The 14,498-nt window shown below is 39.4% G+C and overlaps 1 protein-coding gene across 1 annotated transcript in view; it reads left to right on the top strand.

Moving 5' to 3' along the window:
- Nucleotides 1-11,350: 11,350 nt before the first annotated feature.
- LOC138057140 (cilia- and flagella-associated protein 337-like) overlaps nt 11,351-14,498 on the top strand; it is a 39,023-nt gene continuing 35,875 nt past the window's right edge. The window contains exons 1-4 of the mRNA XM_068903208.1: nt 11,351-11,517; nt 12,213-12,309; nt 12,494-12,709; nt 13,417-13,451. Coding sequence (XP_068759309.1) covers nt 11,438-11,517; nt 12,213-12,309; nt 12,494-12,709; nt 13,417-13,451 — 428 coding nt within the window. The 5' untranslated portion in view covers nt 11,351-11,437. The remainder of the gene's footprint in view (nt 11,518-12,212; nt 12,310-12,493; nt 12,710-13,416; nt 13,452-14,498) is intronic.

The raw sequence follows: 14,498 nt of genomic DNA, 5'->3' as shown, positions 1-14,498 counted from the left end.
AAATACATTTTTTTCAGGTAGGTAAGTAAATTAACCATAGAATGACACCAGGCTCCGCGTTATATCATGGATTGCATTCATAAAATCGACCTAAATTTGTCCAACACCAGGGATGCGCTGCAATAGGCTAGTTTCGAATTGTGCAGCAACAAAAGAACAGAGTCGAGGTTCAGGGGAATAATTTGCATCTTCCTTTGTTTTGAACAATACAAAATGCTAATTACTCCCCGGAAGCTCGACCCTGTTCTTTTGTTGCTGCACGGTTCGAAACTAGCCTATTGTCAAAGTGGCTCAAATAGCCGTATTTGTCAACCCCGGGTGATCCCTGTTTTTATTACATTTCAATCATCTCCCTGACATGATTCAACAGTGTGCGAAGTTTCATCGGAAATCTATCACAAGTTATATTTCTAGGGAATACCATAAACCCTCCAAGAGTTACAATATCCTACATTACAATGAAGCTTTTGCCTTAAAGAAAAATGCTTAAAGCTGGCATACCCTGTAGGTATTTTTAATACTACATTAATAGAAACTTTAAAAAATGTTTAAGTGCAATTCAAGTAATTTTAATTTGAAGAAAATCAGCAACCAGATGAACTGATCACACTCGGAATTCACAGCAGTGTTGCAGTTTAGAAGTCAACAAATACTATTATGTGCATAAACTTTACAGAAGCTCTACCACTGAGAACTACATAGATTGTGCAAATCAGACTTAGACTGTCAGTTTTATCAATCATATATTGTCATTAACTAAATGGGAAACAACGTGCAAGGCTATTGATAAAAAAACTGCTCACTCAGAATGGCTTAGCGTCTAAAAGCTAAGAGGAATCAGTTAAGATCTACAGAGAGCCATATTCCAAGGGCTATAATTATTATTGCATGTGAATTAATTATGTTGCTTCTAATAGTAATTTTCAAACTATAACACCTTAAAAGCCAGTAACTTACGGGTTCTTAGGAGCTGATTGGAATGGCTTTTAATTCATCAGTGCAACAGCTCACTGTTGTCAGTTTTATCCATTGTACATTTTAGTACCCTTGACCGAGACTACCTACAGTGAAGAAAGGGGGTAGTTTCTAAAGCAACTGTGGTGCGCATGCTGCGTCGGTGGGGAAGAAGTACATGAAAAGTTTTGGTTTCATCAAGCGAGTTGATAATGTAAATTGACCACCGTACTGCTGGGATTATAAAAGCTGACGTTTCGAGCGTTAACCCTTCGTCAGATCGAAAAAAAATCGATTCGCTCTGACGAAGGGCTATGGCTCGAAACATCAGCTGTTATAATCCCTGCAGGACGGTGGTCAATTCACATTATCAACCCCGTTGATAAAACCAAAAATTTTCATACCTACAGTGAACGTGATCCTTTTTGTCTTCATTTTTGTGACGGTAGCTTAGCTCGAGAGCGTGTTCCAAGAATCTTTGTCTGGTAGTCTAGTATTTCTTTAGTCAGTGCGGGCTGCAACTATTTGACAGAGACTGTCAAGATGTTATGCAAAGAATAAGCAATCTTTCAAGACAAAAGAACTGAACAACATACCGTGAAGTAATGGGGCAGGTAATCTTCGTAATCCTCGGTAATCTTCGTAACGTGTGACCGCTGATAACAAAGCATTCTAAAACCCAAGTGTGAGGCACCGCGGAAAATGGTATTTACCGTGGTGTGTGTAACCGCACCTAATCAGTAGACGGCGGAGGTTTTACAAATTAATCTGATGTAGATTCACGTTGATTAGCGAGAAAGTCAAATTTTAGCTTAACTTTCCGAGTAGTGGATCAACTTAACAAACATTCTATTTGCATCGATAATCACTTTTGTTTTCTGTCAAAGTAACAATGTAAACTTACCAAGTAATTTCTTTTCCGAGCATCGACTTGTGGTCAGTGAATGTCCAAGTCAACGAAGATATTAAATTTCCTTCAAAAGAAAAGCGGCGTAGGTGTCTCCGAAAACACTGTACTTGCAGATTTGAGGATAAAAATCAGCCTAGTGCATTAGGAAAGTAGGGTTAACTACGTTTTGAACGAAAAAAAGACAGAACAATGAACAACATTACTCAAGGCCTGGCCAAACGCTCGCAACATTTCAACGCAACATCTTGCGACATTGTTGTCTGATGTTTCGACATGCGTTCAACGGGGTGGCCAAACGCACGCAACATTTTCATCATTTTCAACGCAACATGTCAATGTTCATGTGCCCAGGCCCCTGGTGAGCAAGAAGTGGACCTAACACGCATGCCCTAGCGCAACAATGTTGCTTGAACGTGGCCAAACGAGTACAACATCATGCAACATCCAAAATGTTGCGCGAAGAATTTGACCGTTTTCAAATTTGATCCAACATCATCCAACATGCTGCAACATATCGCAACAGGTTGGCCAAACGTATGCAACATGTTGTGCCCAACAATGTTGCAAGATGTTGCGTTGAAATGTTGCGATCGTTTGGCCAGACCTTTACAGCGGCGATCTTTGGCCTCTTTGTTCGCAAGCGAGACAGGTTCCCGCGCTTTTTCCTGCTCTTTTCACGCCCGCGACAGCTGCCTCGATTCTGAGAGGATTGGGCTGGATCCTGTCTCGAAGGAAAGTGCGGGTTATTCCGCGAGTTACCTGATAACCAGGGGACTCGGTAATACTCCAATACTCTTTGTTTACATACTATGCCCTCCAACATTTTGTAAGTCCCGAGAGTAACTGAAAAGAGTGTGAGCTGGTGAATTTGATGGTAAGGTGAATGCCGTTGAGATAATCAATGAAAATGGTCAGGTTCTCGGGACTTTCAGTCCAGATCATAAAAATGTCATCGAAGTATCTCAACCAAGTATGGAGTTGAAATGGGGCATTCCTTAAAGCATTTTTTTTGAAAGGCCCAAGGAAAAGGTTAGCAAAAGAGTGCCCATAGCTGTGCCGTGGGTTTGAAGGTAGTGGCTATTATTGAAAGTGAAGTTATTCAGGGCGAAAATTACGTGGATGAGGTCGCAGATGGTGCCAGTGGGTATGGTGTTGTCAGGATCAGTACGTAAAATTGGTGTCAAGCATCAGTGATACCTTCATTGTGTGCTTGGAATGTTGGTGTATAAAGGTGAGACGTCAAGTGTAACTAATAATGAATTTGAGTGTAAGTTACCAATGGTGAGGAGTTTGTTGAGAAAGTCGTAAGTGTCTTCAACATAAGATGGAAGTTTATAGTCAAGAGGTTGAAGATGTTGGTCAACAATGAGAAATATGAGTTCAATGGAATGACTATTGGAGGAAACAATGGGGCGTCTTGGGTTACCGGGCTTGTGTACTTTGGGAAGGATGTAAAACGTGCTGGTTTTACGTCAGGTTGTATGAGGTATTGTTTTTTCTTCTCGTCAATGAGGTCGTCATTGTACATTTAATTTGTTTACATATACTGTTACTCGTTTTTGTTTGTCGGCAGTGATGTCTTCATTTAAGCGTAGGTAGAATTTAGAGTCGTTAAGTTGTCTGTTGCATTCGTCAACGTACCAGGTTTTATTCAAAGTAAGCGTACCGGAACCTTGATTGCTGGTTTTATTACAAGGTCTTGTCGTCGTTTAAGTTGGCGTACTGTCTGTCGCTCTGAAGTGGTATGATTGTCACGAATAGGTTTAGGTTTACACATAGCGATGTTAAGTTTGACAGCGTCTAAAAATGAAATGTATCCGGGGCCTGTTCTGTATTGGTAGGAGGGTTCCAAGTACTTTTATAATGGAAAAGGTTGTCTTGTGTGTTCATGTTAGTGGTGCTGTTATCGTCAAATTAAAGAAGTACTCTGTTAGGCGCATGCGTCGAGCAAAGTCGTATGAGTCGGCTGAGATTTTGGGCCAGTTAATATGTCTAGGAGTAGAACAGAATTTGAGGCCACGTGCGAGAACAGATATCTCGCCGGGAGACAGAATAGAATTATAAAGATTTATTGCAGACAAGTGATCAAGAGGGAGTTGACCAGGCTTGAGTTTGCGGCGACTGACAGGGAGAGCGGCGTTTGCGAGTGCGGGCGAGAGTATTAGACATGAATACGTAACTGGCAATGTGAGATGTACTGTCGTTGCTATTAGTAGTTAACTTATTTTTAGGGGTTGTGTTGTTATCTGTAATATGAGTGTGTTCAGTGAGAACGTTGGGTATGGAAAGGTTAACAGTAACATTAGATGTGGTGTCGTTGGAGGTAAAGTTATCTTGTGGTGGTCTAGCTTGGTAGGTGACACTTGAATGATACGGCGGATGGGTGTAGTTTTCTTTATGACGGAGTTACGTTTGGTAGAGGCGAACTAAAATCCTGGACAAAATTATAGTGACAACTCAATAAAGCACCAGCGGTTTCAAAGGCAACGTATGGGCACAGCCCCCTCCCTCCTACCCCGTTACACTGTTGAATTGGAAGTACATTTTAAAAAGCTGCAATTGACTTCAACGTTCTTTAGGGGTGATGGCTGGGGCACTTGAGAAGCCCCAATGAGAATCATGAATTAGTAAAAAATATAAGGTACATTTCCGAGTTCATCATTGAAGTTATCTCAAGAAACTCCGGCCACAATTGCAGGAATTACTGAGGAACTACTGAACTTTAGGATGTTTTGAGCCTCTTGGAATTCAAACTGGCGAGTTCGACGATGGAGAAGTAAGAAAACTTAGGCGACGACGACGACGGCTACAGTAACCAAACGTCATTTCAAAATATAAATTCTCTTTATTGTTATCACTTCGTGACTACTTCAACCTCTTTAATATGACAACTGTGTGGTAGTTCCTCAAGAATGACATTCATTGGTCGGAACGGCGTTTTTAAGTTAGGGGAGAAAATTTGAATTGATCTTTAAGTGCTGCTGTCCTTCATAAAACCTTAGGGACCTTAAGATCAAGGACGGCAACGGCAGCGAGTTGAGAACGCCACCAATCAAAAGACATTAATTAGAAAAACAATGGCTCTGTACGTGCGCTTTACAGTTTTGTACATTTCTTTCCCGTTCTCTGCCAATCCACAACGTGAAATGACCAAATCTCAAGTTCTAATGAAGACACGAGCTCACAATGGCAAGTGTTTTTTTTTTCTTTCTTAGTTTCAACACTTTTCCTCCCAATTCAGTTCCTGGATAGTTCGAATAGTTTGTGGAAGTTGAACAAACTTGAATAATCACGAAACACTTTAAGAAACATTTGTCGCCGTCTTAAGGTCCCTCTTGTTTTGGAGACAATTACGAAGAAGTGGACAAAAGTGAAAAACGCACGCTCAGTGTGTGCAAAGCTATTGTCTTTGCCCACTAAATATGTAAATTTGTGACGTTTTCGTTGCCGTCGCCGTTGTCGTTGCTTAAATTCCCTATAAAGCGTTTTCATATGACGTCACGGCGGCCATGTTGGTGTTCCAAAACAAAGAAATGGCGGCCATGATGGTGTACCAAACTAATCCTCCGGGAATTTAACTCTATTTTTATGCAAATACTTTCTCTTGTTTTTTTAATCCAATATGGCTGCTGGTCACGTGAGTGAAAACGCTCTATAGACCCATATCATTCAGTGTGAGGCTCGACGTGCAAAGACAATGCAAATACAAAGCTTTTATTCTCTGCGGACTCCAAAATGGCCGCCGAGTGATAAAGGTGAATTGTCGCCTGGCGTCCAAAAAATCACGCTACGCTCGCCAAGACATTTTCTCCTGGGATTCTCGTGAGGTCCACTTGTGGCAATTCTAACACGGCGAAGAACTTTATAATGTGTTATTAGGAAGATGAACTCTACGACATCGTTTCACTTAATGGCAATGTTATGGTACCATAAGAAACAACAATAATTGTTTAACAAGGCGCACATATTAATGTGACGTAATAAATTACCATGGCAACACAAGAGCTATCGTAAAACGCCCTATATTTTGTGTTAAAGCACTTATATCTCCAGAACGAACCGGGTGACCCCCATTTATTATTGCCGAAAAAGTGATTAGAAGGCTAAGACGAAACTCTCTGCAAAGTTAAGAAAAGTTTTCTGGAGCGGATTCAGAACCACCTTAAAATTTTTCAATTCTGAAGGTGGCTATGAATCTGCTTCAGGGGATGTTTTTTTAACTTAGCAGAAAGTTTTATCAGCGCGTGCAAATCACTCTCCAGCAATAAAAAAGGGGGTCACCGAGTTTTTAGACGGCTCTTTTGTTGCCATGGTAACCAATTACATCACATTAATGAGTGCATCTTGTAGACCATCTATTGATGTTTCATATGGTATCATAACATTACCATTAAGTGAAAAAGTTTGGGACATTCAATCCTTCCAACAACAACGTACTTTTATACAGTAATATGAGGAAATTTTGAAAAAACAGAGATGAAGAGTTTGACTTAAGTGATAAGAGGACAGGTAATTTGCAAATATAAATCTCGGTATTCTCTTATTTACATTATACCGTTCCTTTGACAAGAAATTACGAAAGGCTAGTTGTTTCCTACGAGAATAACAGCAAAAAAAGCACTACTTTGTCCCGAATTTTCTATAATATAACTATAATAGTTATAACTATAGTTATAATAGTTATAACTATAGTTATAATACAACTATTCTATAATAAAACAGAAACAGAATAAAAACTTGTTCAGAAATAAAAAATCTACGTTAACAGCACACACCAGGGCTATTCCTTAGTATCTGACTGGGCATCTTCTTCTCACTAATTTTTTGTCCCCGGCCGAGCTTCAGGCATTTGATAAGGGCCAGTCTCCGTTTGCTTCTCAAGTTGCCTGGTTCATGCCCAAAAAGAATTCTGGGTAATTCTGCCATTCCATGACAAGGGACCGGGAAGATCCCCGATTCTCATTTCATTGATTTTTTCATGAGTGTCGGGTCACCCAGTCCTACCAGCAAAATACAGCACTAACTGAAGTTTTTAGCTTTCAAAGCTTGCCCAAATTGTATCGCTAGGTCCTGGAATTCGTCCACAGAAAGGCCAGAGAGACAACTTCACTCGTGAACCGCCATGTTTACAACAGAGCATTTTAGGTGTCCCAGTCTGCATGAAACCATCTCTCACCTCTGTCTCGAGAAGACCAGACACGAACGGTTCTTACGTTACGTTTATCCCTGACAGGTTTAACGTTAGGGTGAAATATTTTTATGCTCAAAATCAGTAACCTTTCCTATGCCTTTGAGAATTGAAATGGAAATGGAAATGGAAATTGTTTACCAACGGAACGCCTTAAGAGCGCTCAGGAGCTCGTTCAACATATGTTCGTGCCGTTCCGGATCGAATTGGAATTTGGCAGTGTTGGTCAGTTTTTGAGGAGATAGAGGGGAAAACCGGAGTACCCGGAGAAAAACCTCTCGGAGCAAGGAGAGAACCAACAACAAACTCAACCCACACATGACGCCGAGACCGGGAATCTAACCCTAGCCACATTGGTGGGAGGCGAGTGCTCTTATTATCATATTTGTTTAACAAGAAGGCTTGCTTATTCTTATCAATATCTCGTTTGACAGACTTGAATTCAGTGATTGTAACTTTAAACTAGAATCTGACTAAAATCGATACACTACGGTGACGATCCTCAAAAATAGTCCACGCACATGCTTTCGATCGGAGTGTACATCTTTGACAGCGCCATTAGTATGACGTCAAGTCTTCGTTTTTTTGGGAATCCCGGACATTTGAAAATCGATCGGCTATCGATAAGTTAACAAACGTTTCTGCGCAGTATGGCTTACTGTCTACAGCGCTTGCGCAGTAGACACAATAACACAGTTAAGGCGATAAAGTACGGTGGCTCACAAGGGCAAAACACAACTCAATATTGAGCTGGATACACAACAATCTTTCGTGATACAAAACAATTTTTCACGGTACACAACAATCTTTCACGATACAGAACAATTTTTCGCAGTACACAACAATCTTTCGCGACACAAAACAATTTTTCTCGGTACACAACAATCTTTCGCGATACAAAACAATTTTTCACAAAACAAAACAATCTTTTGTGATACAAAACGCCAAACAGCGTTCCACGATGCAAAACAAAAATTTGGAAGACTGGTAACAAACACGGGCAACTTTATATCACGTGTCATACAACAACTTGCTGGTAAGTGCTTCGCGTAAGATTACGCACATTGTCCCGACTTAACGAGTGTTACTATGTGTAAGACCACATATATGTAAGATGTGTAAGACTACGTATGTTGTCGTTGCTATGTTTAACTATATTGTCCCACTAAATCCACTGTAGTCCCGTAACGTCTGTAATCGTTTAATTTCTGTAACCCCGTAAACATCTGCAATTGTAACTTCTGTAAACCCGTAATTTCTGTTATCATCAACTTCCGTAACCCCGTAACTTCTGTGATCCCGTAATTTTTGTAACCCCGTAACTTCTGTAATCTCGTAACTTCTGTAATCCATTAGCTCCTGTAAGATTCTGTTTGTGGTGTCTTAGTGATGTTCATGTTTGCCGAAACATCTTTGCTTGTTCATCTACTAGTTTTAACTAGGCTTAACCTGAAAGCCTTTTCTCCGCCGTTTAATGTAATGGTGTAATGGAAACATCTCGTTCGTGTTTCGAAAAACGCAAAAACCCTCTGTTCATCGTACGAAATCGATGTCTCGAGGTGTCTTGAGTAATTTTAGGACTGTTTGAGAGGAAGTACTTGATTTTTATTTTTCCAAAGATTAGTAACTTTCTGAGAAATACAAAATAGTGCATATTAAAGGTAGTTTTAAAATTAAAATTTGAAGTTTAGAATTACGATATGGACATCATGCAAACAGTCCCCTACCAACCTGGGATGCTCTTGAGTGGGGGTCACTGAACGGTCTGTCAGTAATCCAGAAATAGTCTTCTTTTTTATTCCTTCTTTCAGCCTCTGAAAAACTTTCAATCAGCTCTCCCACCTTAACGCGTTCTTAGCTACCCTCCTGGTTCTGCTAGCCGTTATGATTTTGAGAAAACGGTTTATTTTTTTATACTAAAGGTTACCTAAGAAGGGTTACGTTTTTGCAAACGTTGGCCGTATCGCACTTATGTTTCAACAGAATTAACTATTGGAGGGTAATGAGAAGTGCAATTTCTACCCATATAAACCATGTGACCAGGGTGGGATTGAACCCACTACCTACGAGTTAGATCACCGCCGCTCTACCGACTGAGCATTTTCCCAAAGTTCTCTGTCGGTTGCAATTTAATCATGACAGGTAGAGGATTAACATAGGGGATATTCAAGGTTCATGCACGTTTATCTTCTCCCTTAAGACACCACTAATGACACGAAAAAAGCTGCCACTTAGCTGTGAAGTGTCGGAAAAGACCACCTTTTTTTGGTGAGGGTGTACAAATGCACCTGTATTTAACGGCCGAATGATAAACCATTGGAGGGTTACAGAAGTTACGGGGTTACCGAAATTACAGGATTACAAAAGTTACGAGACTACAGATGTTACTGGATTCCAGTAGATTTACTGGAACAATATAGTTAAACATAGTAACGACAACATACGTAGTCTTACACATCTTACATATATCTGGTCTTACACATAGTAACACTCGTTAAGTCGGGACAATGTGCGTAATCTTACGCGAAGCACTTACCAGCAAGTTGTTGTATGACACGTGATATAAAGTTGCACGTGTTTGTTACCAGTCTTCCAAATTTTTGTTTTGCATCGTGAAATTTAATTTTGCATCGTGGAACGCTGTTTGGCGTTTTGTATCACAAAAGATTGTTTTGTTTTGTGAAAAATTGTTTTGTATCGCGAAAGATTGTTGTGTACCGAGAAAAATTGTTTTGTGTCGCGAAAGATTGTTGTGTACTGTGAAAAATTGTTCTGTATCGTGAAAGATTGTTGTGTACCGTGAAAAATTGTTTTGTATCACGAAAGATTGTTGTGTATCCAGCTCAATATTGAGTTGTGTTTTGCCCTTGTGGGCCACCGTAATAAAGGGAGAGCAAAGAAGTTGACCTTTGTGAAATGTGATAGGGGATGAAGGTTCACGGTGTTGTGGCTTATCCTCTGTGGATAGCAGGTTCACATCAACTGAATAGCTGCCAAAACTTCAACCTGCTCCAATAAACAAACAAACAAATAAATAAATAAATAAATAAATAAATAAATAAGTAAGTAAGTAAATAAATAAGTAAATAAATAACAAACAAACAATATAGGCTGAGATCACGGAGCTTTGGAGTACTTCCAGAAAAATTGGATGGGGCTGTGCGGCCCTCTTCCTTAAACCGTTACCCTACTTTCAGACTAAAATCTGCGATTTTCCCACCTTATTTTAGACCTGACCAAAATTTGATACCCTATTTCAGACCTGACTCTTAAAATCAATACCTTATTTCAGAACTGAGAACGGCTTTTGTTGATGGTGTTATTGCCTAATGATGAAGAAGTAGCTTCCTCTAAAAAACATCATGACCAAATTCAAGACTTGATGAGTGCACCATACCCTATTTCAGACGCAATTAGTTAAAATTGACACCCTATTTCAGACCAAAACGGCTAAAAAACCATATTATTTGGGGCTGCACTAACCTACATAGCCCATATAAGGGAGTGTCCTTTCCCCCTCCCCCCCCCCCCCCCCCCCACCCCGGTGTACTAGGAGGAATTTATTTATATTTTGTTATCGTAAATATCATACACTTGACCTATCACATACCATTTTGATGCTAGTTTAAATTCTACTCAGTTTTCTTCCTCAAAACCCAAATACAGCTACAATAACCTCTGCCATTCCCAGGACTGACGCGCTTACGACGGCAAAATGACAAGACAAACTGAAACCAATCCTTTTGTCATCTTGTACAACCCCATGCTACCTAACCTCGCTGGCATCTTTCACAAATACTCCAACATACGTTTTCAAAAAACTTCCGTAAAAATATTAGTGACATTCGTATTAGAGCCCAATTAACTAAAACGCCTTTTTTTACCCCATTGATGCCTGTACTGATACTAATCACGCTCGTTCAGTTATTTCATCGGCACAGGGTACATTTTGCAGAATAAAAATTCTTCCGGTTCTTTTTGGTGCAACGCTAAGCACCACTTGCCCCTAAATAGCGCACTGCCGTAATTAATACATTTTTTATTCTACTGGAGAAAGCCAATCAAATCTCACATTACTTGCAACATTTTCAATGTTATTTACAAGATTTCAGTGTAAATTATATATTCTTCCGGGGAAATATGAAAATGTAAGGATTTGGGGCTAAAAACTAACTGCAGTAATCCTCGGTTTTGAAAACGCGCGGATTTTGCGAGTTCTACGAAAACATATTCAAAATGGCGGAACTTCCTGTTCCTCTGGCCGAGAAGGAATGGAAACATTTTTGGATTGCTATGGTTGCTGGTTGTTGACAGAGGAACATGGCGGCAAGATCGTCAAAACTCGAATTTATTATGGTTGCTCTTTTTTACATGTGATTCAAGCAATGTCTAAGTCGCCCAAAGGCGAACTTTCTTCGATTGCACTGACAAATGAGGAACAACCTCTGGAAGCAGGCAGTGAAAGGTATTAATGCTAACCTATACGACAGTACAAAGTTGTTTTCGATTTCTCTTCACAGGCGACCCAAAAAACTGCTCAGTTGATGCAACAATTTAAATGGTTTAGATGGAAAACATAAATTGCAGCCAACAATTTTTCTAATCCTACATGTAGTTAATGCGAAGAAAATAAAAGCTGTACTTAATTTTACTGCATCTTTCTTATGTGCAACATGTTTATTTGAGGCATTTTGTTCTGGTTTTGAGATTTAAATAAATATTAGGGTTAAATCTTAAATTGTCGCAGAACCTCTTAAATAGTCAAATGGATACCACTGGACACAGGATACACTGAAAACTACAAGTCGATTTTATTTATTTTGATGCTGCAGCACATTCACCATGGCCCGATGTCATGGGGAGAGTTAATTTTGATGCGGGAGAATAACTCAAAGTACCTGGGTAAAAAAACCCTTGAGTCAGGTTGAGGGATCTACTGTTCAAACTCAGCTCATGTGCAATCACAGAGCTGGGTTTTCCGCTGTAGGCCAGCATGGGCTCAGCATGAGATTTTCTCATAGCCGAGCCCTTAATTTTGCATGTGAAGGAGGTACATAGAGAGCAAGCGCTGTTGTCTCCAGGATTGGAGGGGAATTATCAGATTTGCTCTGCTACAGAACTTGATTCATTAGATCTCATACTTTGGCATTCATGTTGCAGGAGAGCTGATGCAAAGATGACTAACTTTAATGGTGGCTCGAAGCTGGTCAACAGACTTACGATGCATGACTTGAAGACTGTGCAGGATTCATTTATGGTCATTATTTGCTTTCACTTTTTTTTCCTTATTGGTGCTTATTGTTAATAACAACATTGTGGATGCTTAACAACATGTTCCAAGGGAAACTCTCATGAAAATTCCTGGAAATAAAAGATCGCAATTGTCTTTCATTGTTTTGTCATGTCATTTTCTTATTACCTATGATTTTTTTTAATTTTAGATCGACCAATCAGGTCAGCTGCGTGAACTGAGTTTAGATATTGACCAGTTCTGTGAGATCCTCTCCATTGTACTAAACAAAGGGTCTCGAGAAGAATATGAAGATTTGTTCAATAAAGTGGATGTTGGCAAAGAGGGTTACGTTGACTGGGACAAGTTTTGTTCTCACATGCTTCTTGAATACTACGAGAAAGATGATCGCATGAAAACAACTCAGGTATTTTTTTGAAAATCCATTACCTGCTGATAGTTTTAATAGGTATAGAATTAAAAGGTGATTCCAAGTAATTGCATCTGTTATTATGTATATAAGACACTGGCAACAAATGCAAGGAATCGTGGATGTACACTTGTAACCTGAAGATGATATAGAATTATATCGAAATATTACAAGAAAACATCCGCGATTCCTTGCATTTGTTGCCTGTCTTATAGACACGATGCAATTACTCGGTATCGCCTTTATTCTATACATATTTTTTTGAAATATAACTGTTTAAAATACATCACTTTTATTTTGCTTTGCCAGTTAATGAGATATAATGTAAATGTATAATAATTTATATGATATAGCAAAAACAAGCAAAAATAGGAGAAAGGTGGCCAGATGCCACAACAGTATAGGCCAATAATTATTACTGTGGCCGTTTGGACGTCAAATTATACTGGTATCAGATAACAATAAAATTAAAAAGAAGAACTTCATTAATAATTATTACTAGATTCAAGACTCTAGATGCTAGAATTGGCATGTAACAGGAGAACCTCAGGACTCGTGGGCTTGTTTACGGGGCAGATGCTGTGCCACGTATGCACGCCATCTTCATGCTAGTACTGAAACTGAATACAGAGCCCCTGTGGTGCACACGCAACAGTAACCACTAACCCTATTATTAGAGTAATTAAAATTCATTCTTTCTTTAGGTCCCACAATGGAGAGAGTTAAGAAATGTCACCAGGTACAAATTACCGGTATTCAATAAGCTATTTTACATCACTGTTAAAAAAAACTGCTGGATTGTAATCCAGCCGATGAAATGGCAGTAAGCCTGCTGGTGATCTTGAATTGACAAAGGGTACAATGTACTTCTGAATCATTACTTTTACTCAGCCACATCTTTGGCATAATCTGTTTATTATGTGTTAATTCTTGGTCAATGCCATTGATAGTGGAAGATATATAAATTGCTACATGCCTTTCATACAATTATTAATTATGTATGGATTTTGAAGCCTGCTTTGAACCTGAAGATCATTCACTTTTTTCTTACATGTACAGTCTTCCATGAATCATGTTTGCCATAATAGTTTCCAAACTGTAATTAAGTGCAGAAGCCAGTACAGTTGATCAAAAATTGATATCTAATGATTCATGACACTGGATTAATGCAGTGATTGACAAGACTGCGAAACGATGCTGTTTCTAGAGTAGACACTGTGTCATTGAATCATTAGGGAGTTTGAGCAAATACGACGGGTACAGCGATGCCACAAACAAAGAATATTATTGGCTAAAAAGGAAAAATAGCAGCACAAATTTCCGTGCATTTTTTTGCCGTACTCCATAACAACAACGTGAAATCACCAAATTTTAGGTTTTGACGACAACGTGAGCAAAAATTACATGTATAACAATGAAACAGTCATTTTCTGTTTTGACTTTAAGACTGTTCGCACACACCCATCCAGTTACAGGAAAGTTAGCCGGTATTGTACAAGGTGAACAAGATGGAATAATCGTGAAATACTTGGGATAGCGACAAGTTATATTTTGGACTGATGCCTTCGTTGCTGTAGCCGTTGTCTTTGCTTAAACTCCCTATTTATTAACGAGAGACAGATTAAAACCCATTGACTCCTGAACACTCACTGCCCCATTTGACGAGCAAAATAATACTGTCTGGTGTAAGACAGAGTAAAATCTCACACCTAGGAGTCCACGGATTAAAAGTTCTTGAGAGGATGTTAACCCATTGACATCTGAACTGTCCATAAGTCAAAAAGGG

The sequence above is a fragment of the Montipora capricornis genome, chromosome 7 (genome assembly GCF_036669925.1).
Source record: "Montipora capricornis isolate CH-2021 chromosome 7, ASM3666992v2, whole genome shotgun sequence".
Classification (NCBI taxonomy): domain Eukaryota; kingdom Metazoa; phylum Cnidaria; class Anthozoa; order Scleractinia; family Acroporidae; genus Montipora; species Montipora capricornis.
The sequence above is the reverse complement of the archived record's forward strand: the minus strand, read 5'-3'. Positions and strand labels throughout refer to the sequence as shown.